Source organism: Poecilia reticulata, chromosome 12 (assembly GCF_904066995.2).
Source record: "Poecilia reticulata chromosome 12, P_reticulata-male-v2, whole genome shotgun sequence".
In the NCBI taxonomy this organism is placed as follows: domain Eukaryota; kingdom Metazoa; phylum Chordata; class Actinopteri; order Cyprinodontiformes; family Poeciliidae; genus Poecilia; species Poecilia reticulata.
In genome coordinates, this window is record NC_088841.1 from 5,635,969 (window position 1) to 5,660,098 (window position 24,130).

At 40.4% G+C, this 24,130-nt stretch overlaps 1 protein-coding gene and 1 long non-coding RNA gene across 2 annotated transcripts in view; both read right to left on the bottom strand.

The window, feature by feature from the left end:
• Positions 1-2,798: 2,798 nt before the first annotated feature.
• LOC145554317 (uncharacterized) lies at positions 2,799-13,524 on the bottom strand. Its single transcript, XR_014090323.1, has 3 exons — positions 3,610-13,524; positions 3,294-3,431; positions 2,799-3,185 (listed from the first exon to the last, which is right to left on the bottom strand). It is a non-coding gene; the product is annotated as an uncharacterized LOC145554317 (long non-coding RNA).
• A 984-nt stretch (positions 13,525-14,508) lies between these two features.
• Positions 14,509-24,130, bottom strand: part of ap3b1a (adaptor related protein complex 3 subunit beta 1a) — a 79,536-nt gene continuing 69,914 nt past the window's right edge. Inside the window, exon 29 of the mRNA XM_081613869.1 lies at positions 14,509-15,810. Coding sequence (XP_081469995.1) covers positions 15,657-15,810 — 154 coding nt within the window. The 3' untranslated portion in view covers positions 14,509-15,656. The remainder of the gene's footprint in view (positions 15,811-24,130) is intronic.

Genomic DNA, 24,130 nt, shown 5'->3' on the forward strand with positions numbered 1-24,130 from the left:
ACAGCTGAGATCTGGGAAAGCAAGTGAACGTGTCCTTCTGATCAGAAAGATTTAGGGTGTTTTTACGCCAAAAGGCTAATTGTTCAAAAGACTCGGTTCTGTCTGGGACCAAAATTGTAACTTTTGTTGCATTTTCAGCTGCTGTGATTCCCTTTCACACTGCACTGAGTCAAAGGAACCAAACTAATCAAAAAACCTGTTCCCCTTCTTGCCTGTGGTGGCGCTGCACCAAGAACCATTGAGGTAAATGACCTGAAAACCTCTGAAGAAGACAAGAGCTGAACTTTCTTCTTCATAAAATGCAAACAAAAATGGAGCGGGGGTCAGATTTTAGCAGTTGTAGGATTTCACTTTTGTTGTTGGTAAAAGACCACGAGTCATTTCTCAAAGTAGCGCTAGACTCGCGTTCGTTTTGTGTGTTTACTCTGAACGCCTTCCACTATAGTCTGCTACCTGCTCTTAAAGCAGCCTGCAGCTTTTTTGGCAATCATAGATGAATTCAAACCCCACCAGAGTTCACTTCAACTGAGGTCCCCTATGGTTTTGAGCCGCATCAGAGTCTGATTGTGCATTCACGCCTTCCCAAACGAACCAGACTTTCTAGGCAAACGAATAGAGTTTTTTTTTTAAAGTGCACTAAACAGGGCTGGTGAGAATTCAGCCTCCTCAGTCTTAGCTATTAGTTACAACACTTTCAGTCCGGCTTCATCCACAGCTAAAGTTCCACCTGAATGACTCTAGTTTTGTCATCTTTATGTTTGAAGGTGAAAAGGTCAGTCGTAGTTCTGCTAACATGGCATGGTTTTTTATTTAGTTTTGTCTCAGTTTTAGTCCAGAAAAATAGTCATAATTCAAGAAGTTTTTCATCATTAAACTAAAAGGCTGTTTTGTATTTTAAATGACCTCACTGTATTTGATTATCTATAACTCAAAATCTGCAACACTGGCTGTGTTTCCATTACAAACTGTCAATATTCTGCTAATGTTGAAAAAAAAAAACGACACAATTTTGCTATTGCTGTGTTTCCCAATTAAAATCACACATGAATAAGTTTGTTTGTGCAATAACTCATTAAGAATGATACTGACCATCATCCTCCAACTACTTCCTGTTTTCTTCTTCGTGGTTCGCAGCAGCCGCAACATCGGTTTGTTGGTCAAATGACTCCTATGATGCGAAAGAAAGCGTTTCCATTGCAGTTTTGCGAAATAAATTTTGATACTGCTGAAATGTTTTTTTCCTTATCCTAGTGCCAAACTTTTTTTGAGCAAAAACCAAGAGTTGCTTTCACACTCGTGGTAGCATGAGACGGACTCTATAACCCACACAAGTGGCTCAGGTAGTGCAGCTCATCCAGGATGGCACATCAATGCGAGCTGTGGCAAGAAGGTTTGCTGTGTCTGTCAGCGTAGTGTCCAGAGGCTGGAGGCGCTACCAGGAGACAGGCCAGTACACCAGGAGACGTGGAGGAGGCCGTAGGAGGGCAACAACCCAGCAGCAGGACCGCTACCTCCGCCTTTGTGCAAGAAGGAACAGAAGGAGCACTGCCAGAGCCCTGCAAAATGACCTCCAGCAGGCCACAAATGTGCATGTGTCTGCACAAACGGTTAGAAACCGACTCCATGAGGATGGAATGAGGGCCTGACGTCCACAGATGGGGGTTGTGCTCACAGCCCAACACCGGGCAGGACGCTTGGCATTTGCCAGAGAACACCAGGATTGGCAAATTCGCCACTGGCGCCTTGTGCTCTTCACAGATGAAAGCAGGTTCACACTGACCACATGTGACAGACGTGACAGAGTCTGGAGACGCCGTGGAGAGCGGTCTGCTGCCTGCAACATCCTTCAGCATGACCGGTTTGGCAGTGGGTCAGTAATGGTGTGGGGTGGCATTTCTTTGGAGGGCCGCTCAGCCCTCCATGTGCTCACCACAGGTAGCCTAACTGCCATTAGGTACCGAGATGAGATCCTCAGACCCCTTGTGAGACCATATGCTGGTGCGGTTGGCCCTGGGTTCCTTCTAATGCAGGACAATGCTAGACCTCATGTGGCTGGAGTGTGTCAGCAGTTCCTGCAAGATGAAGGCATTGAAGCTGTGGACTGGCCCGCCCGTTCCCCAGGCCTGAATCCGATTGAGCACATCTGGGACATCATGTCTCGCTCCATCCACCAACGTCATGTTACACCACAGACTGTCCAGGAGTTGGCGGATGCTTTAGTCCAGGTCTGGGAGGAGATCCCTCAGGAGACCATCCACCTCATCAGGAGCGTGCCCAGGCGTTGTAGGGAGGTCATACAGGCACGTGGAGGCCATACACAATACTGAGCCTCATTTTGACTTGTTTTAAGGACATTACATTAAAGTTGGATCAGCCTGTAGTGTGTTTTTTCACTTTAATTTTGTGTGTGGCTCCAAATCCAGGCCTCCATTGGTTAATAAATTTGATTTCCATTGATGATTTTTGTGTGATTTTGTTGTCAGCACATTCAACTTTGTACAGAACAAAGTATTCAATGAGAATATTTCATTCATTCAGATCTAGGATGTGTTATTTGAGTGTTCCCTTTATTTTTTTGAGCAGTGTATTTTAAATATACTATTAATATATTAGCAATGTATTTAAATTACACTTAATTTTTTATTAACTGCTATTAATAATAAACTACAATTTTAATTACTCATAAGTCTATTCATACTTTGTACATTGCATGCAAACTACGCTTTAGAACTACGCTTTACACTGTTCTAGGCTACAATTACATGGAAAGATTAATTATACAAGATGTTCAAGGTAATTAAAATATTTTCTTTTATTACCGACATTTTAAAATTGTCCAATTTTACTCACAACTTTATGAACTTTACATAAATTATCAGTTTACACATCAAAAGTGAACACAATGAACATGAAAATTGAAGTGTGACAATAAAACATGACAGTGAGGATCAATGACAGAACATTCTCGTTCACTGCACCTTACAGGAACCTACAAAAAAGAACAATAGAGCAATTAAACAGAGAAAGTATTTGTATTTAAAGAGAACAGAAAAATGGCAAATAAAAAAATAATACTTACAATTTTAAGACGTTGTGGACTCGCCATGTATGTGACATCATAAGAACTGATGATGATTGGGACCGGATGCCTGGGGTGGAAAATCATTTCTGGGTGTCGTCTTTGCCTGTTGATGTTAGAAGTAGAAAAAAATAGTCAGCAATGTCATAGAATCAGTTGATGTTGGCATCAACTATGAAGCTGTTTTAAGTGTGGACTTAAGGAGACAAACTACCTTAAAATCTTTCCATCCATGATCTGAACACACTGATCCTTGCAGGGTGGTGAGGGGGGCTTGTGGTGCCCATCTCCAGCAGCCATCAGATGAGAGGCAGGGTTCACCCTGGACAGGTCACCAGTCCATCACAGGGCCCTGAAAGCCAACAACAAATTTAAAAAAATGAAAGATAAATGTTAGATTAACAAGAAGAGAAAAATTATTTCCAGTTACCTTTAAATCAAATCATGTTTATTAAGCACTTAGTGTTGGTAACACAGCAGTTTTTGTTGTTGAAAATGTATCTAGCTCCTTATTGAAAAAACAAACTTACATCATGAAGACGATGTGAAGGTTCATCTTCAGAGCTGGTTGGTGATCTGGTGGAGTCAGATTCTTCTGAGACAGGAAAGCCTTTTGTTTTCTAACACCTGATTTCTCTGGCTTCCTCTTTAATCTTCATTTGCTTAGACTGCAAACATATGTTGAAGATAAAAACATTGATGAAGGAGTTAGAACAACCTCACAATATCAAAGTCTCTCTGTCTTATGGAGCTTAATTAAAACCAGGTTAGTTTATGAATTAAAGTATAAGTCGCAACAAACAGCCTCCATACAGTTATAACATGAAGCTGAATGATTCCTATTGTAATAATCATACAAGTCACAATAAAATTGATAAAATAATTATTTAAGAAACCAACGTAAGTTATATATCTTTACTGCACTGTTTATAATTAAATGAAGATAATTAATAAGCAAACTTACCACCAGCTAGCAACACTTAGCAGCCTTCGTCCCTCTGGGCTCCTTTTGTGACCCACATTTCCATCGGTTGTTGTCCCGTTGTGTTGTCGTCTAACTTGGACTAGGACGTCACCAGCTTGAATTTACCAGAATTAGTAACTATTGTCAAGGCCCTCTCTACTTTTAAGGCATTATGCAAGTAAAAATGGCGAATTAGAACAGTTTGTTATCTTCTCTGCGTTCAAGTATTTTCTTCTCTTTGTGGCGTTTTTTAAATAAATGAAAGTGTGCAATACCGCCACCATCTGGTCTGGAGTGTGAACTGGAGCTAATGCCGTTGATTATAAGGTTTTACATCACACATCTGAAAATTGATTGGATACTTTCTTAAAAATTACATCATGATTATCCAATTATGCAATTTTAATAAATAGTAAAAGATTATTAAGGCACTTAAAAATTCATACATATTCATTAATATTTTGCTCACTTCAAGTATACTTTTATTTAATATATTAAAAGTGTATTTTGGTACAATTATGTTTCAGTGTTTAAAATGCTAATTTCGAAATTGGTACAAGTGCATTTTTAGTATACTTCAGATATACTTATAGGTAATACACTTAATAATTAGTATACTTAAAGTGTACTTTCACAAATTTAAGTATGTTTGAAGTATACTAAAGTACAAATGTTTTTCACCTGGGTTACAAAAAGGTAGAAAACAACATGTATTTCTGCATTTGCAATTAACAGAAATATTGCAGCCCCACTAGTGAGAAGAAATGAACTCGAATGAGGAAAAAATAAAAAATAGACTAGACAAGAACATGAGCAACGACAACCGTGAGGAGGCGAATCACGATTAGAAAAAAAAAATGGCGAACTCAAATTCCACGAACCAACAATACGTTCATTGAAAACAAGACAAACAGGCACGCCGAGGCACTTCTCCCCTGATTTCCAGCCTCCGTCTCGGCTTTTATCATCATTGAGAGCCCGATGCGGACGCAAAGTGTTTGCGGGCTCCGAGGCCCGGCCTGGCACTCATCTCCTGGTGCTTTATTGTGCGCTCGCCGTGCCATACAGGTCTTCATTATGAGCATCTAGAGACTCAGTGAGGGAGGCGGGAGTTGGAGGGGGGCTTTTGTGTGCCTGTATCCTCGTAGTTTATGTGTCTTTAGCACCGCTAATACGCCACTATGTCAGATGGAGTCTGTTTTAGTGCGCGAGCCTTTATGGGCGGCAAATTGGTGGCGAATAGGACAGCGGAGCACTTTAGCAGCACTCACCTTCTCCTCACCCCTTTTAACTTATTAACTTATATTAACTCAGTTTAAACCTGTCAACAGGGCTCGCGCGCGGATCGCAAATAAATCCCGGCAGCTGGGCGTGGAAGAGTGAGCGAAATGTGTTTACCGCCGTGTGAAAAGGCCCGCACGCGCGTTCGCTCGAGGCTTTTTTTTTTTTTTTTTTTTTTACCTCGCAGTCACTATTAATGAAGCCAATCTTTATTTTGACCGCGTGATCACTTTTTAATGCACTTGAGTGGCTTTTAAAGCGCAATCAAATGCTAATTAAAGGCCAGGGCTGACCATAAATGCTCTTTCGTGTTTTCGTTTCTTTTTTTTTCCGTTTCTTTTTTTTTTTTTGAGCATGCTCTCAACTCCAGACTGAACGCAAAGCATGAGTCAATTGTTAAATGCATCTGCAAGGAGGTCGTTTCTATGAACTGTGCGCTTCACAGGAGGAACACAACAACAAGAAAAGAAAGGAGTCCGATCATAAAAGCAGGCTTTTAAAGAATTTGTGCTGAACTGGTTTTGTTTGTCCTCTGAGAGGCTCATCCAGAGGCATACATTAGAACAGGTCTTTAATAGTCATGCTAGCCATTTAAAGACGTGGCATGGCTATTTTTAAGGGATTTCAGATGCAGAAAAAAGGGGGAAAAAAGGACTTCCACTTCACCATCCTTGATTATTTTTGAACCAAAATAAAAATTTCACATTTTGTCAGGCAGTAAACATCCATCAGTTTTATTTTGATTTCATGTCAGAACTCAAAGTGGCGCATAACTGTGGTACATTGTTTTCCAATGTGTATGTATGTACAAATATTATATTTACAAGCGTTGTGTACAATATTCCCATCAGCTCTGACTAGCTTCCCTGTTCCTGCTGAAGAAAACCCTCCTGACAGCATGATGCAGCCACCACCGTGCATCACTTTGGAAACGCCGTGTTCTATTTTACCAGTCACAAGTAAAGTTTGTTGGTTGAAAAGTTGAATTCTGAACTTATCCGCTGCACATGCTCAACTGAAATGAGGTCTGGACTTTGACTGGGCCGCTCTAAAATATAAATATGCTTCAGTATGGCCGGAAGTTTGGCACGTGGATCGCTGTTCATCTAGCCTTTTCAAATCCTTTGCCAGCCTCAACAACTTTCTACAACCTGGGCAGCTGCAGGGATTTTTTTGCCCTCACTTTATTTTTCTTCTTTTTAGATAGTTATGACGCATAACCATGGCAACAAAGTATTGCTTTTACATCTTGGAGCAGACGATTAGCATCTCTAACCTCTAGCCAAATGGCCAGACAGATCTAAAGTGGAGCGGTGAAAGCAAATGAGGCAGATTAGCGGCGCTTGCTAACAATTTACGCCGTCCAGGACATTTTTCTGTGGAATATCGCATCTTCTGTCCAGATGTTAGCATGTGACGACAACAACGAGACCGTCATCCAGCGACAGTCTTCAGTCAGAGGCCTCTTCAGATTCAGTGCATGACTGACTGCTACTGGAGATCCTTCCAGCCCACGGCGTCACCATCCTCAACGACGACGTTCGTTTTCCTCCGAAACAGGGTGGGAACAGTCAGTAAATCGAGGACAGCATCACCTGATTTTCTCAGGGGCATTTCAGTCACAGGAAATGTACTTGGCTCATCCTTGTGATTTGTTTAAGCCGCCTTGTACAAAGCATTTAGTAACCAGAACGTGGATGTGAGTTCAGAGTAGTCTCGTTTGTTTCTAGGACTGATTAATGAAGACGTTTCCTCATAAACCGATGCTTTATTCCGCATCTGATCTTTTCCCAAACCGCAATTTCAGCTCCTCCTCCAGCGACGTAACATAAACGTCCCCAGTAACGCGCTAAGCAGTCACAGAACCACAATCTCTCACCCCCCAAAAAACAATCACAATGTAACTCCAGCACACCGCTGGGAACAGTAATTGTAGTGATTATGCTTTGCAGCCATTCCTGTGTTTCTTGTATCGTAATTAGATTTTTTTTTTATCTCTCTCTCTCTTTCTCTTTTAGTCACACCGAAGTTTCTTTTTAGAAGCTTCTTTGGAGCGTGGAGACTAATGACTACATGTTTCCGCGCCGAAATATTCAATAAACGGCTCATTAGGGCTACAGACACATTCAGCTCCGCTGATTTGATTTTTCACTCTCCTGTTTTATTTATTTTTTATTTTTTCTCGGAGTCGTGTATTTATCAATCTGCGGTCCGGAGGAGATGAGAGGAGCGATTCCTGACAGGTTACTTGATCCCTATACTGCAGGATGCAGTGTGTTGCAAAAGTATACTTATACTTATTATACTTATTAAGTATACTTATACTGTATACTTTTACTTATACTTTTTACTTTTGTAAAGTATACTTTTTTATAAATATATTTGAACTTAAAAAAAGAAAGAAAACATTTTGACGCATTAAAGTCACAGAGTTAATTTCTGTGATGTGATAGTCCAACAAAAAGTAATTCAGAACAACAAAATTAAAGAAAAAATGAAAATTTTCCCTTGTTTCCCCCCCAAAATGGAGATCTGAAAAGTGTGTCATGCATCTGTATTCTCCCCTTTTTGACACAGATTTCCCTAAATAACATCAAATGCAAAGACCAGATAGAAAGTGGTAAGTTGAGCACTCAGCTCATTTTCTTTATGGAAGGAGACATGGTCTTATATGGTGGTGGCAGCATGATGCTGTGGGAAAGTGTCTCTCCACCTCGGATGAAGCTTCTTACCCAAACATGCTCTTTAATGCATAGGATGGTTTCTTCTAGCATATTTAGCAAACAAAAAAAGTCCAGAAAATCACAGTATTCTCAGAAATAAGTCATTTTATTTTTGTTTTGTTCTGCTTTAAAAATCGGTCTATTTTGAATTTCTCCCTGCACTCATACTGAAACATTTTTGAATATTTGCCATCCAGCTAAACATTTTTTACCACTTTACTGTCCTAAACATCGTCACCAAAATGAGCCAAGGTCAGCCAACAAACACTGACGTAGCCAAATTCCCCACCGAACTGGTCTCTCCTTTTCTTCACAACTGCATAACCAGCAGGTCAACAGTTTAAATCAGGTATAATGACTAGGTGGATTCTTTGTGTCTCCAAACACCCAACAAGTGACCCATGCCACTCATTACTTCAGCTTCTACAAAAAGCAATATGGCTGCCACATGGAAGAAAGGCATTTTTTCCTGTATTTAAACCGCCAGTATTTTTGCTACATCGACCTTTTTGAGATTTGCAACCTGTTATGTTTTTCATTCATTAAAAACATACCTGAAATGTTGCCGTGATTCTTTCAAACATATTTGAGAAATCCTGTTATCTCCCATGGCAACCATTCAACTCTACCAAATTCCTGGGTGGACCAAGCTCCACCTTCGAGGATGAAGTTCCTCCTCAGCGTTGCAGTGTCCAAGCTTCAGAGCGTCTGCCTCACGGTGCAGCCCCTCAACCGCGACACCCCCACTCAGCTCCTTCAGACTAGCCAGAAGCAATTAGCAAACACCTGCTGAGCGAATTATAGGAGCTACTTCTCAGTGCAACGCTGGTAAAAACTTTGTTAAAGGGTTAATAGAGGAGACGTGATGACTTCCTGTAGGTGAAGTTTCAGAAAGAGCAGGAGTTTCTAAAGAGACAGAGGCCCAATTTCAAGACGTTAAATATCAAACTCAGATTTCTTTTCAGTTATATTTGATATACATCGTATTTTTATAAAAACTGAAGGCAACTATTACTTGATTGTTCCATGAAATGTCACTGTGTGTCTGGAAAACACTGTTTAATGAAAATAAAGAACTCACGGAAGATGAAACATGAAGATCCGACTTGGTGGAGGATAACATTCCTACACCTGTCATGGTGATGCCGTTAGTCATTAGAGGTATTGCTGAGAATTAGGAGATAATGATGTTGGGGGTCATGATAGTCAAACATATTCACAACAATTCAAAAGTGGACAATGACTTGTGCAGGTAGTCCAACTGGGAGGTGAACTCTTTGCTCTACGTACCATGATGTACACGTTGCTAACAGATCAGAGCGAGTGCTAACATCAGTGGTTAACCAAGATTATAATGCTAGCTAGAGGAAGTCGTCATCATCATCTGAAAGCAGCCTCACAGGTTTTCTGTATCCATCATTTAAAAACCCCAAAACGTCATCTGCACAGAGGAGTCAGTGGATTTGTTGCGGATTGCAGATGGGAAACAAACACATAAAGCTTATTATAGGAAGTAGTCCCATCAGTTCTTATAAAACTAACGCAATTGCAGGCACTTTGCCTGAGGACGATATTTTCAAAGCTCCACTAGTTTGTTTTTTTCCCTACTAGCAAGAAGAAGAAGAAGAAGAAGAAAAAAAAGCTACTTTGGCAAAAGCAACTTAAGACAAGAAAATACTTCAAGTTTTCTTTATTTCTACCAAGTCATAGTGGAAAAATGTGCCTTCCTTCTCTCTCCTTCTCTCTTTCTGGATGACAACTTGATTTTTACGATTTGGGGATGTTTCCAGAAAATGGATGCAAGTCGGCGCGACGTCCTCCGAAGCAGTGATGGAAACACGACTGTGTGCGAGAAAGATCCATTTCCTCGGCCCTGGCACCTGCTGTGATGGGCTCTGGGGTGGAAACGAGAGAACGCGGAGCCGCCTCTCCTCCCCGTCGGCGGCTCCCTCAACCCGGCCGGCTGGTGACAGCTTGATTTTCGGCGCCTCTCTGAGGCAGAGCAGAGCGCGCAGACGTGACGGGTCTGTTCTGCTGGTCTTATCACAGCCTCTGGCGTACAAAGAGGTCGGGAGCGGAGATGGAGAAAGAAGCGGAGAGGACAGAAGCAGACACCGGCTGAGGAACCGTCTGTCTGACCAACCAGTGAGATTCATCTGTCGTCAGCCAGGTCATCTTGGATCATCCCAATGCAGACCTGACAGGGACTCACAGATACGCACGTAAAAATGGTCTAAACAAAGGCAAATTGATAAATCCTTTACCAATTTGCAAAAAACTCGCATAGAAATAACACTTTAAAGGGGCAGTATTACCATACGTAAAATGACATTTTTTGAGCTTTTCCTCATGTTATGTCAATCCCTCTTCAAAAATGTACCTGGAGTGTTGCTGTGATTCTTTAGAACATTGTTTGAGAAATCCTTTCATCTGCCAGGCAAAATGCCTGGATGGACGTGGCTGCAGTTTTCACCACTGAGCTCCTTCAGACTAGCCAGCAGCAATTAGCAAACACCTGGTGGAACATCAGCTGAGCTCCGAGCTCATTATAGGATCTACTTCTCAGTGAAATGCTGGTTAGAAACGCTGCTGAAGGGTTAATAGAGGAGCCATGTGGTGATGACTTCCTGAAGGCGGAGTTTAGAAAGAGCAGGAGTTTTTAAAGAGACAGAGGCCCAATTTCACAAGGCCTTAAAATACAAAAATTACTTTGAAGTCATGTTTGATACATAAAGCATTTCTATAGCAACTCAAGCTAATAGTTATTTGATTATGCTATGAAATGGCACAATGTGCCTGGAAAATACATAATCCAGTTTGTTCTGAGGTCATTTTGCAGAATGTCATCACAAACCTTTAAATTTGCTGAAACTATCACCGGTGCTCCCTGATCAGATTGTGTTTAACGACTAATAACTAAGAAATATGAACTCAACAGTGAGAAGGAGTTAGGACATTGTTTTACCAGGAAGTTCCTTGAGATTATCTTTTTAAAGGGGAGACCTAAACACAAGGGTAAAATGGTTGGTATCCCTCTGCCAATGAACGTAAAACCAACAATGGTCACTGAAATAACTTGAAATTGACAAAAGTGACAGCAAATATAATAACCAATGAAAATCAGATACGGGTTTTGAATTGTGTCTCAACAGAACCACGTTTAAAAAACAAACTATTGAAAATAAGCCTGGAAAAAAACTGATGCTACCTGCAGCTTAATTTTGGGTTTTGCAACCTGCTGAGGAAATCACTGCGATCAAAAGATTCCTGTCGCCGTCGAGGAAACTTCTGGAACTGTTCAGATATTTTTGTTCTTATCCTCTCATGTGTTTTTAGCTCTATTTTGCCTTATGATTACAGTGAAATATAATCCCCTTCTTTTGCAGACTTTGAAAAAATTAGACCTTCATTTGTGAATATTTATTAATAAAGAGCTACATGATAATGGGACATTCTGATTTGTTTTTCTCTCCATCTGGCCGGATGAAGAGAAGCATTTGCCGTTGTTTTTTCTTGGTCATCTGGAATTGATATAATTGTTGTTGTGAAACAGGATTTGAATCAGCTGCGTCTCTCGTTCATACAATCTTGTGCTATTGAAGGCAGTTGCTCATTATATTACTAGATGAGCTGCTTATGAAACGGAAATGATACAACACGCCAATGACAAATGAATAATTAGCACTAATGAATCAGGCCTCGTCAACAAACACCGATGTAATGATCTTTGGATAATCGAAATGTTTTCTCCACTGCTTGCTCTTTTCTCAATACGGTAATGGACTCAGATGATATGAATATAGGACATTATAGACTTTTAATAAATTCCCACGTTTTTAAGAAGTGGCAAATGAAAATTCTGTCTCAAATGAAAGAACAAGACACCAGCAAAGGTTTTCTGTTCATTTTTCACTACAGAATACATTATTCAGTCATAAGCTAACAGAGGCTAACAGAGGCTGGAGAGGTTAAGACTTTCCAGCACATGATCACTGGAGCGTATACACGCCACTGCCACAAAATCAATGTAAACTCAGCAGTGAAACAGTCAGTTAATTGCAGACACTTTACTTACCTCAGTATGCTAGATGCTTGACACGGAAAGTGAAACTCTAAACGTGCCTATTAGATGATTTTGCTACCACTCAACTGATTGGTTGGAAGTCATTAGACACTGAAGTTTCATTATGAGATGACCAATCGACTCTCCTACACAATGAAACCTCAGAAAAAGCAACATACGGGGCCCTGATGCAGCAGAACACTCTGAATTTCACACCGTTGATCCCAATATGTATGCACTATTCAGAACTAGATTGGGCAAAAAGTGATGTATTTCTCAGAGTTGACATGTTCCCAAATCGCCACCATTTCCTCACATTTCGTCCTGCGCAGCGAGCAAGAGCAGTTTGACAACTTTCAACACAAAAGGTGCAGCAGTGTCCTTTAAAAATGGCTTTGTGTGCGACTTTTAAAGACATATTTTAAAAGGTTTTTCTAAACCTATGACTTTTCTGTGAATAACACAGGAATAACACAGGAAGATTTCATCACTTTGTAGTGTTGGAGAGGCACATTTTCTTCTCCCCTCTGTAGCAGAAAGTAAAAACAATCACGGCATTAACGAACATCCACTTTGTTAAAGTGTTCTTTTCATGAAGTAGCATGCCAGGTGTGCAGATATGTCTGAAACTCTGATGGAGTAGAGAGGCACCATGTTGAGGGGGGAGAAGTAGGTGTGTGTATGTGTGTGAAATGGGAACAGCTGGCTGAGGGAATGAGTACAGAGGGAGAGGTGATGGATGCGAGTGGAGCTCCTGTGACAGATGAGCTAACAGGTGTTCACCACGGCCCTCAGAGAGACGCTATTTATGAGCCAGAGAAGACAGCCAGACGCAATGCACACCACGCCGTACCGCGCCGCGCCGCCGGCCTCCTCAATGCCGAAACACATCACAGACATCTGCACAACTTCACTCGACGAGGAGCAACACAGCAGAACCGGCTCCAGCCGGCGGCGCAGCGTCCGCCTTCTTATTCTCACGTAGCGGCCAGGTTAAGGCATTTCATCCATCAGTCTGCGAAAAACAGGAGGGGAAAAAAAACCTTCATATAGGTTTTATTGCTAAATATTTAACAGCAGATCATTTTATACAACTCAGTGTCTTCGTATGATAGCTGAGAAATTATTGTGCTGCTACGACACTTAAGATTTACTCCCAAAGTCTGTCATTGGCGTTTTTAGTGTCTGTGGTGCATTAAATAAAACATTTACAGTATCACTAAATTGCACAGTAGAATGTTTATTATTCAGTAATGTTTGGGTTTGTTGTTCTGAAGCTGTTAGAAATTATATACAAGAAGGAAATGGAGCCATTTTATTGTTTTTGAGAAAGATGCATACGATTTTAGTGACTGTTTATCCACCTACATGGTGTGTTTGTGTGTGTGTTCCCATCAGTTATCCTTGTTGCATCGTTTCCACTCAACTTTCCTTGTACAAGCTTAGACACAGCCAGCTTCTTTCAACAAAGATCTTTTGTAGTTTACACTGCTGGAGGACATTCTCTAGCTACGCTTCCATTACAAATGTGCGTAAAACGTCTGCATTACGCTTATGTCCAGCATAATACAGACACAATAATATTCAAACACTTACAAGCATTTCCATTAAATAAGAAACGCAATTAAAATCACATGCGATTAAGTTTGTTAATGCAATAAAAATAAAAAAAAAAAAACACACCATCCCCCTACCACTTCCTGTCGTTATCTTTGTCTTTTCCGCCAGTAGTAACATCTGGTTGTTGATCCTGTGAATCATGTGATGCAAAAAAAAGTGTTTCAGTTGCAGTTTTGCAAATTGCACTCATTTTGATGGAGCCAAAAAAAACCTCACTTCATCGCTGCACAAAAACTTTTTATTGAAAAACTTTAAGCATCAAAATTCACTGTGATGAGTATACGAGTGTCACTTTCTGAAAGGAGTAAAAAAAAAAAGGAATATTTTTCATTATATTCCTTTTTTTTACAGGTTTATGGTAGTAAACATCTGATTCCCACTTTAAATACTCACCTCCACCTGCAAACACAAAGTCATTTAAAAGTCATGAATTAAATTGATCCATTTTGCTAATGGCAACTAATTGAACTTCTCTTCTAACAAAATGTCAAGTTTGTGGCTTGGGCAAAGTAAAAGGAACTACAATTACATCACGCTGCTTCTAATGTGGCAAAAACAGACATTTAAAAGGAAAGAGAACAACCAGTGACACAATGTATTCAACAAATCTTGAACAGGTCAGATTAGTTATTTTATAAAAACCCGATGTGAAATGCCCACAAATAACTGCAGAAGTTTCAGGGTAAGACAACATTTTGGTTACAAATTGTCTTCCTAACATTTTGTAACCAAAATATCAGTTTAAAAAAAATGATGAAAAAAGATGACGGAAAAATAATAAACTTTGACAAAGTCACGTTTTATTGATCAGAAAAGCATACAGATAAAAGACCTTGGAGCCTAATTGATCATTGGTTTTCTACGTAACATTATTACCAGCTGGAGGAGCTTCAGCCAAGAATCAACAGGGTTTGTTTAAAGGCTGGAGTGTAAAGATAAAGAGTTTCTCTAATTCGTAGTTTCCTGATGAGAAAGTCAATCTCTCCTTTCTGACCTTGGCAAGAAAAAAACCCCAGAGTGGATCACAGTGATGATTCATCGGTACGGTAACCGATGCAGCGATAAACACTGTTTTAGTATATAGACCGTTTCAAAAACGGGATATTGAGTCACATAAATTGACAGGAAGAAACAAATAAACTTCAGAAATATGGAATGACTGGAGTGCCAAAAAAAGAGAAGAAATAAATTTGTTTAAAATAAATTATATAAGCAAGGACAAGAAGAAAAAAACCTGACAGATTTATGAAATACAGATCTTAATGGATGTAGAATTTTGTTTATAATTTCAGAAAATATATAGAAAGAGCTTCTGCATCTTTTGATATTTGTTCTGCTAGTTTTTTGCATTAATTTCTGCTTTGTGAGTGCACAGTTGTCAAACCCTAATCATCTTAAAAATTGAAGAAATTAAAATAAAAAAAAAAGCCAAAAAGAAAATTTTTTCTACTTTTCATTGTTTTTCAAATTATTATTATTATTATTAGACAAACATATTCATTTTTTGGCACTTCTATCATCCCATACAGTCCAGATAAAGTCAGTGTTTTTGTGAATGGAGTCTTGACAGTATTTTTTATTTATTTTTTTGGCCAAAATGGTAGTGGATATGTAAACACAATGAGAAAAGTGTCACATCTGAAAATGTAGTCATATCTGTGATGCTTTCCAACACTGCTGAGACTTTCACATATTTATTCTGATGCTTCGGGAAAACCCTCGCTAAAGACGCCGGCCTTTTAAAGTAGAAAACACTGAACAGGAGTTTCTTCATTGCTTCCAGTCCATTTTGAGTCAAGTCTCCTGGATTTCAGTTACAAAGCGCCACGCACTTGTTAACAGATCCAGAGTCGTCCCAAAATAGGGGAATAAAAAAATACGTGAGATCTTCTAATAAGAACTGTTCCCCCTTCTTGGTAGCTTGATCTACGCCTGGAAGAGGGCTTGTTTGAGATCTCTGAGCAACATGGAAGCCATGACGGTCTTCTCTGTGTTGATGGTGAGGAGGGCAGTGGAGGACTCTCTCAGCTCCAGCGTAACCAAAACCAGAGCTCCACTGCTGACAGTGCGCCCAGCAAACCTGCAGGAACACAAAAAAACTTCAGCAGGGACAAAAAAAAAAAAAAAAGCTACGCACTATTAGGCTAACGGCTTAAATACTAAAGTGTATACAAAACCATAGCCAAGAGATAAAAGTACCAAAATGCAGCCTATGCAACACTTTAAAAACCCTTCCACCACATGAAGGTGAATTATGCATAGCTAGACATGTCACAATACATTTTGCTGGACGATAAATTACTAAATTATTATCATGATAAACAATAATATTGTTTTGAGATCATTTTCAAGTAACACAAAGGTAATGGTTTAATAATGGAAGACAACATTTTCAAAGAAACTTTGAATTCTAATTAACATTTAACACTGGAACTGGGAGACATTTTAAATATCCAAAATAAACAAAACAACAGAAACAAGAAATAAATTGAATTGTGAAGTCAAAATTGTCCTTCACAGAATGGGTTGGTTGAGACCAAAGCACTAGACTGAAGACTTTTTGTCATCCAGTTATTTTTAGAGAGAGAGAAAAGAGAAAAACAATAAATCGTACAAATGGAAATTATTGAGTTTGTTTTCATTTATCATTCGACTGATTGCGACAGGCCTATGTATGGCCTTCAAATCTAGGAAGGAGTTCACTAAAGTGAATCTTGAGTTCACTTTAGTGAACTCAAGATTAGAGGCATTAACCTCAGACAACTACTGACTGAAATCATTTCAGATATTTCCAGTCCACTTTCAAAAAGCTTCACATAATGAGAATTTTAATCATTTTTTTCAACGGAAATGTCTTATGAAAACTTACCTACCACTTCAACATTTACATTTTGTTGCATTACAGACAAAACCTAATGGATTTTATTAATATTTTGGGGGATGGACTGTAAATGACCCCTAATTAGGAAGGTAGCTGCATTTGGTTTGAGTAAAACCAATAGACTTTGTAACAAAAGTAGTTTCATTACTTCTAAAAAAAAAAAAAAAAAAAGACCAAGCAAACAAGAAAACAATTTCTTTCAGGAATATCACAATTTTTTCTTACTGGACATAAAGTATGTTTGTAGAAACGAACGAGGTGAGCAAAGTGAGTCTGGCTCTGCACTAAGCCACATGTAGCAGAGCAACAGAGTCTATTATCCCATCGGACCGGGGCCATCGGGGACAGAACACGCTCTTTATGCCCGTCAAACAGCACTCAACCTCTTTTATGGACTGTGAGAGTCTATGACTGTGTGGGAGCTCTGGGACTTCCATGGCCAACGCCTCCTCCTCCCCCCCAAAGCCCCGTCCCACCAGCTCCCTCTGGGGCCATGCGGACGATTCAGTCCACCCCCGTTTCCTTGGATACCTTCCCCGCAGACCGGGGGGGCAAATCTGGGCGCACATGGTCCCCATTGAGAGAAGCTAACAAGAGGTAGACAGAGGCTATGACCCGGCGTGACCCTCTTTGAGCGTGACAGTGTCGAGCCGGGACCTCACGTGACACATTCCTAGCCATCTGGCTCCGTTTAACACTACATCTCCCGCAACAAAGACCCCCTGCGGCGGCCTGCTTAGGCCTGACAAACAGCCCACAAAGGGACCCACTTAGGCCTGACTAAAGCCTGTGAAGAGCCCCCACAGGACGGGCTGAGGACGGGCGCCTTGCCGCGCTGCGACCGGGGGCCTAACGCCTGGGCTAATTAGCACACGCACGCGTTAGCAACGGGGAGCAGAGGAGACGACGCGCACGCACAGACCGAAGAGTCTGGAGGAGGGGGTGACGTCTCTGGGGAGCCGCTAAATTACCATCAACAGACAAGAGGGAGTTTATCACAACGCTCTCAGTGAGGAAAGAGAGAGTCCTCCTTGGACTTAATTAAAATATTAGCCACTTCAGCAGGAACAGACTCATTTAGGAATGGAAAAAAAAAACAAAAAAAAAACCTGTTTCTGCTTTCATTTCTTCAAATAATTAAATTGTTGTAAATCAGTTACCCGACAGGCATTCATGCTGTGGCCTCGGCCTCTTCAAACTCTTAAAATGATCAAATTTGATATATTACTTTCTCTATGTGACAAATAAACACAGTTGCTTTGTTTCCCTCCCTCCTCACCTCTCTGTCAGTAGCCTGGGGTCGGGGGGGGGGGGGGGGGTTCTATGCGGTCCCTGCGGCTTTGCTAATGGATTTAGGATATAAATCTATCATTTATTCAGCCAGTTAACACCACCCTGAGGCCGCTAGCATTTCGTCTCAGGAGATGCGGATGTGTGCTCTCGTTCACGAGCTCGCAGCTCCAACAAGAGCTGCCGAAAGCACAATATCGCGTTTGATTTCCGAGGCCGTTTTCATTGAATGCTTTGCGGTTGTGTGCACGTTCTGGTGCACAAAGGGATGAAAAGAAGAAGAAAAAAAAAATCACCACATCTGGATGTAGCACAACATCAGCGCATCTTCATGGACCAGGAGGGAGCGATTAAGGTCGAGCGTGCCCTTAAACGGGTCATTGGTATTCTGCTCTCTCCGTAGAGCGGGCTAAGCGCTGGATTAATTGCGGCGCGTGGAAGAGAAAAGCAAAGCATTAGCCCTGGACTTAAAGCAGGTGGATTGACATCGATCGTCGGGGCTGCGGCTAAGCATCGCTCTCCAATTATCTGTGATTCTCTCCGCACCGAGCGGAGCCTGGGAGTGCCATCTGCCTCTCCTCCGCCCGGCCACAGCAAACACAAACTGGGCTTCACCTTTTACACAGGCTTCCTCTTTAAACCATCTTTTCATACTTCTCCAAACTCGTAGATCAAATTAGAAATAGTATTTCAAATCACAATATTAAATCGTCCAGATGTCAAAATCGACCAATTTCCTCTCGATCGTTTCTGATCGGTGGAGTACAGTAGAAAGATATTTTCTTTTATCCTGTTCATTAAACACATCAAAACATGTGAATTCCCATATTTTCTGGTGTAGAATCATCAATGTAATGTTGGTGACTATGTAGGGGTGCACCGATTGCAGTTTCGGCAGATACAGATTTTTTTTTTTTTGCCTGAAAAGTCGCCAAATACGACAACAAAATTCCTAAACTGACAACAAAAAGTTGTCACGGGAAAACAGTGGACAATGATTGATTTTGAGATCTTTGTGGATAATATTTGTTTCACAAAAATGGCTGAAAATTCAGGAAATCTCAGCAGATTTATCGGCGCACGCATAGACATATGATCGAAGCATTAATAGTCATAATCGTGTAATCCCTTCATTTTCTTCTGCAATCTAAACTAAGATCAAATAATCAGTGTTTAAAGAGAAAAATGTTAATCAAAATTAAATGCAAACTCTTTGAACATAGCACTGTGATATTAGCTGCATCATCAGTGGAGTTACAGGTGGGAGTCCTTTAGTCACAGTCACCTGAAATATTTCCAAATTATGTTCAGCTTGCAAAAAGGGAAAAACAACAACAAAGCACAGCAGTCATATTTAAGCCTGCCATATTTAAGCCTGCTGACTGGCAGTGCCAAGTTGTCTTTGTTCCATTCAACTGGAGGATTCTGGGAAGTTTTCTTGAGCACATTGTAGAAACTCTCTGATGGAGCGTTTTTGCTTTTGTTTTTTTTAAACCAGAAACTTTTATAGACTCTGCAGTCGATTTAATACTTTGGTCAGAATACCAACAACCTTACAGGGTTTCTGTTAGTTTCAGGTAAAAGTCCTTTTTGAAACCATTTTTAGTTAAATTTTATGCCAAAACAACTTACTAACTTCATCAATTATATACCTGTAACTTATAGCTTATACAATTATAATTTTTCCAGCTTTTGTGGACATTTTTTACTCTATTCAAATCCAGAGCTGTTATTCTACGTCAATCCAGTGGTCACTTTAATGGATTTCAACCTACTATTAAAATCCTGTATTAAATTTAGACTTTTCAACAATAAAACGACCAATTGTAGATAACGTTACAAAAATTTTATTAGCCTCAACGTGAACAGAATTGGGGAACTGGGTACCACCTGCTGGATTTAGCAAAGGCTAATCAATGAAAACAGAAACATCGTTAATAAAAGAAAAAAATACTTTGCTTTATACCTAAATAAACAAACGTTTTATGATGATTAAATTTGTCTGGAAAAATCTTGAAGCTATCGCAAATTTGCCTCCTTCTTGAATGGGTCCAAGAATAGTCATTCAGAGTGCCGCAAATGGCCCCGGGGCCACAGTTTGGACATCCCTGGTTTAGAAGGTAAAAAAAAAAACTACAATTTAAAATCTAAAAAGAAAAATGGTTATAGAATGTGAAACGCAATCTGGTAATTCAGAGCTAAAGGATGCATTAAATTATTTAAAGGAGTAAAAAAAATATACAGATTTTATCTTTCACAAAAGGTGTGATATAGAACCATTTTCTGTACTCTTATTTTCATTTTTACATCCAAACCCGCTAAATAATGAAAGCTAATACTGTAGCTGAACACTAAAGGAACAGTGGCCACAGGGGGAATCGAGCTCCGCGACCAAGACTGAACCAAACATTCAAACAACGTCCGACGCTCCATAAATGAGCGAGTCAGGTGAGACGATGACTAAACGGCACGTTTCGGTCCCGGTCAGACGGATACAGAAGCTGCAGCTGTGAGGCCGTTTCGGTTCCTGGCTGGAGCTGGACGCAGGCGGGTCGAGTCAGACCAGGCAGCTAGCCAAAGCTATTAGCTCCAATTAGAACCAGGAAGCCCGCGCGCATCGCGGCCGTACGGCGGGGACGGCACGAGCGAAGACGAGGAGGGGAGGACAAACGAACGACGGAGGCAAAATATATATATATTTAAAAAAAGCACCAGAGCGAAACGAGGAGAACACGAAGCTTCACAGAAGAGCCCGGCCCTTTAATTAGGTCGCAGTAAATTAAACACAGAACGGGAAGAACGAGAACGCAACAGAGGGGAGAAAGAAAGAAAAAAAATCTGTTTAGAGAAACATAATCCAATTATAATCAAGTGTAAAAAGACAAAGCACAGTTTATGAATCAAAAGGGTTCAGATTTGATTTTTTTTTTTTTTTTCCTCCAAACTTATTTTGGGTGGGGGAAAATTGGGCTCTAACCAGTGGGGATTGGCAACGCATGCAAAATTCGATCAAATTTGCTTTCAAACGGACTGAAAAATAGAGCACATTTATTCTATTCCGCCTGTTTAGACATAAACAAGAACAGCGTTTTCTACATTTGCTTTCCTGCTTGATTTATTGCCATCCCCCCTTTCCAGCAATCAATTTCTCTGTTTCAGTGGCAATGCTCCCCCCTCCTCTTTGCACCCCACCACCTCGGCTTTGACGGCCTGCGTGGGAAAAGCAGTGCTGCACCCTGCTGACGGACGGCAGGAGTGCAGGGACGCAAAGGAGAACGGGTTGTCGCTTTGTCAAACAAAACCAGAGCTCAATTCCACTCCACGCGCTGATATTACGTTTTATTTTCAATCTAAATCCAAACTTCTAATCCTGTTTTTTTTCTCCCCTTCAGATTTTACAGAGATTTTCTCTGGGGATTTCTTTGGAAATAAGGGATTCTTGATGGAGGTCACTTTACGCGTCACATTTAATGCAGAGTGACCTCTACATTAAGCTCTCAGTGGGTGTATCCGATCTGAATGATTAATCTAATGTCTGTGTGTGAGCGCCATTTAAAGCAGGAACTGCAGCAATGTGTGGGTAATTTGGGCCACTTATGGGGAGGGGGGGAAATAAATAAAAAATACTCGCTTTTTTGTGTGTCCAGCAAAAAAGTAATGAGAGCTAATCTGTATTTTCAACATGGCACAATATTCCGCAAAATAATCATTAAAGCTAATCGTTGACATGAATAAATCAGTGCTAATAAAGCTACTAGTCATGGATGGAGGTGTTCAATATTAAATGCAAAACTATTATATTTCTCCCCTGTTGTGCAAGCTTTTGTTTTGAACATTACTGGAAAAGTTTTTATTAACATTGTTCCTGTCAAGCAATTCTTAAAATTTCATTAAAACATAAAAATGTTAACAATCTAACTGACTAACAGTTTCTTGACACTTTTACAAACATCGGGATTTTTGCATAAGAAAAGTGAAGTTGCATTCTTTCAGCCAGCTGAAAGGAGTGTGCAGAAACAGGCAGGGGAGGGGCAGCACCACATTGCTCCACACAGCAGGAGAAAACCCTTTCATTAGCATGTCAATGCTAGCCTTTTTGACAAAACTTGGGTGAATCTTGATTCCAGTTGCCTGGATACATGCAGAACTTATTTTGACATTGGAAATATAACCAGAGATTGGAATCTGCTCATTTTCTCCTGATCAGGTCTGATTGGTGGTTGGCTGGTCAAATATTAAAACATATCAGATTTTTATTTTTAATAACTGCAGCAAGACTAAGAATACACAGGTAGGAAATAGGAATTGATCATAATCAAAATAATAATGGAAAAAAGTCCACAAATTTTAGAGGTGTACTAATTGCAGTTTTCTGGCAGATTGCTGATTTTAAAAAAGCCTGGCCTGCTGATTTTAGCCGATACCGATTGTTTCGTCTAAAAAGTTGCCTAATGTAGTGAAAAGTTGCTAAGTTGGCACCAGTGGGGTGAGTTTTGTTAACCGTGTACCTGCAGATGTGTTGCAGGTATACGTCGGAAGCAAAAGTTGGAAGTATTGGTCGATTAAGAATTTGAGAGAATCAGAGATTTGAAGAAGAAAGAAGTAAACTAATGGAATGTTGCGTTTCTGTTAATGGAACAAATCTGTGGAACAATCCGTATAAAGAAACCAAAGAGTAGGTCAATTTCTACTTAAAAAAAAAAAGATTCTATCAAGGCATAATGAAGCATATTGATTCAGTAAAGTGCTGTGTTATTACAAAGATATGTTTATTTCTTTATCATTATCATCTATAGCTGCACATTGCCTGTTTTGTGTTTTTTGAAGATGTATCTATATGGATGGTTGATTGATATTTAGTTGCTTATGGCACAGCAAATTGACTTGACAGACTGTATGAGATTTGTTTTCTCCAAACTAATCCTTTTCATTAAAAATTTTTAACATATTACAAAAAATATGTTTTTTGTCATAATGAACTGTAAATAAATGAAATAAAAGTAAGAATGTTGGCGGCAATTTATCAATCAACCCAGACGAGATCAATATTGACCAGAAAAATGTCTGATCGGTGCATTTCTAATTAGAAGTAGACATGCCTATGAAGCCAGCGCTGCAGGAGCTTTGATAAAGCCAATTCCTTTCTGGCCGGCAGTTGTTTGTGTGCAAAACAAAAGAAGAAGAAGAAGAAGAAGCGGAGACTTGGAGGACGGCCAGAGTGAAATATGACAGAACAGATCCAAGCCTCTGAACCCGGGTGGTTAACTTTATTGGGCATTCTGTCGGCGAGGAACTCCATCAAGCTGCTGATCATAGGGACAGCTTGGAAGAGCGTCTTCATTACCGCAGGACAGCGTCTTCCTCTTGAGCCGTCACAGAGGCAGAAAAGGAGATTGATGGCGCAGAGTCGTCTGATCTATTGGTTATTCTGAATGAAGTATGGGCGTATCGGTCGCCGGCCTCTCCCACCGGCTACCATTGATTTCCACTCAGTCTTTCGGCTCTCTGTGCCCTTGTGCAAAATACCTCCCTCTTATTTTATTTATTTTTATTTTATTTTTTTTCCACTCCCAACTTCCTCGGTGGCCCTCATTTATCCAACGTCTCGGACGATTCGCAGCTGTTCAAGCCTAAATATTTAAAGAAATCACGACCAGGCAGAGAGGAGGACGAGGAGGAGGAAGAGGAGGAGAGGGAAGGAGTGAAAGACAAAGAGGAAGTAAAAGACGGACAGCAGTGCAAAGGGTGAGACAGGTTGGGGTGTTTGTGGGGGGGAGAGGAACTGAAAGAGGGACAGAGCAGGAAACAGAGGGAGAGCGGGAGGTGTAATTATCCATCAGGTGTTCGGGTGTGCGTGACAGAGGAGGAAGCTCATTAGCACACTCTGTGTACACCAATTACACAGCCAGGCTTCTCAGGGCATTCCCCTGGCTCTGTGTGTGTCTGTGTGTGTGTATGTGTGTGTGTGCGCGCGCGTCACAACAGGCACCTTCACGCTGACAGAAACGCACTTTAGCAAAACTTTCAATTCGAAAGGATGCCTGAAGAAATATCCAATAATAATAGTAATAAAAAAAAAGTTGGATTTCCTTTAGATTTAAAGTAGTTCAGTATGATTGTATTCAATGCATCAACAGAAACAGGACATGTCTGTGATGGAAAATGTTTTTTTGAAAAATAAAAGTAAACGCAACAGCTGTTTGTAGCCCTTTAATCTGGAACTCATAAA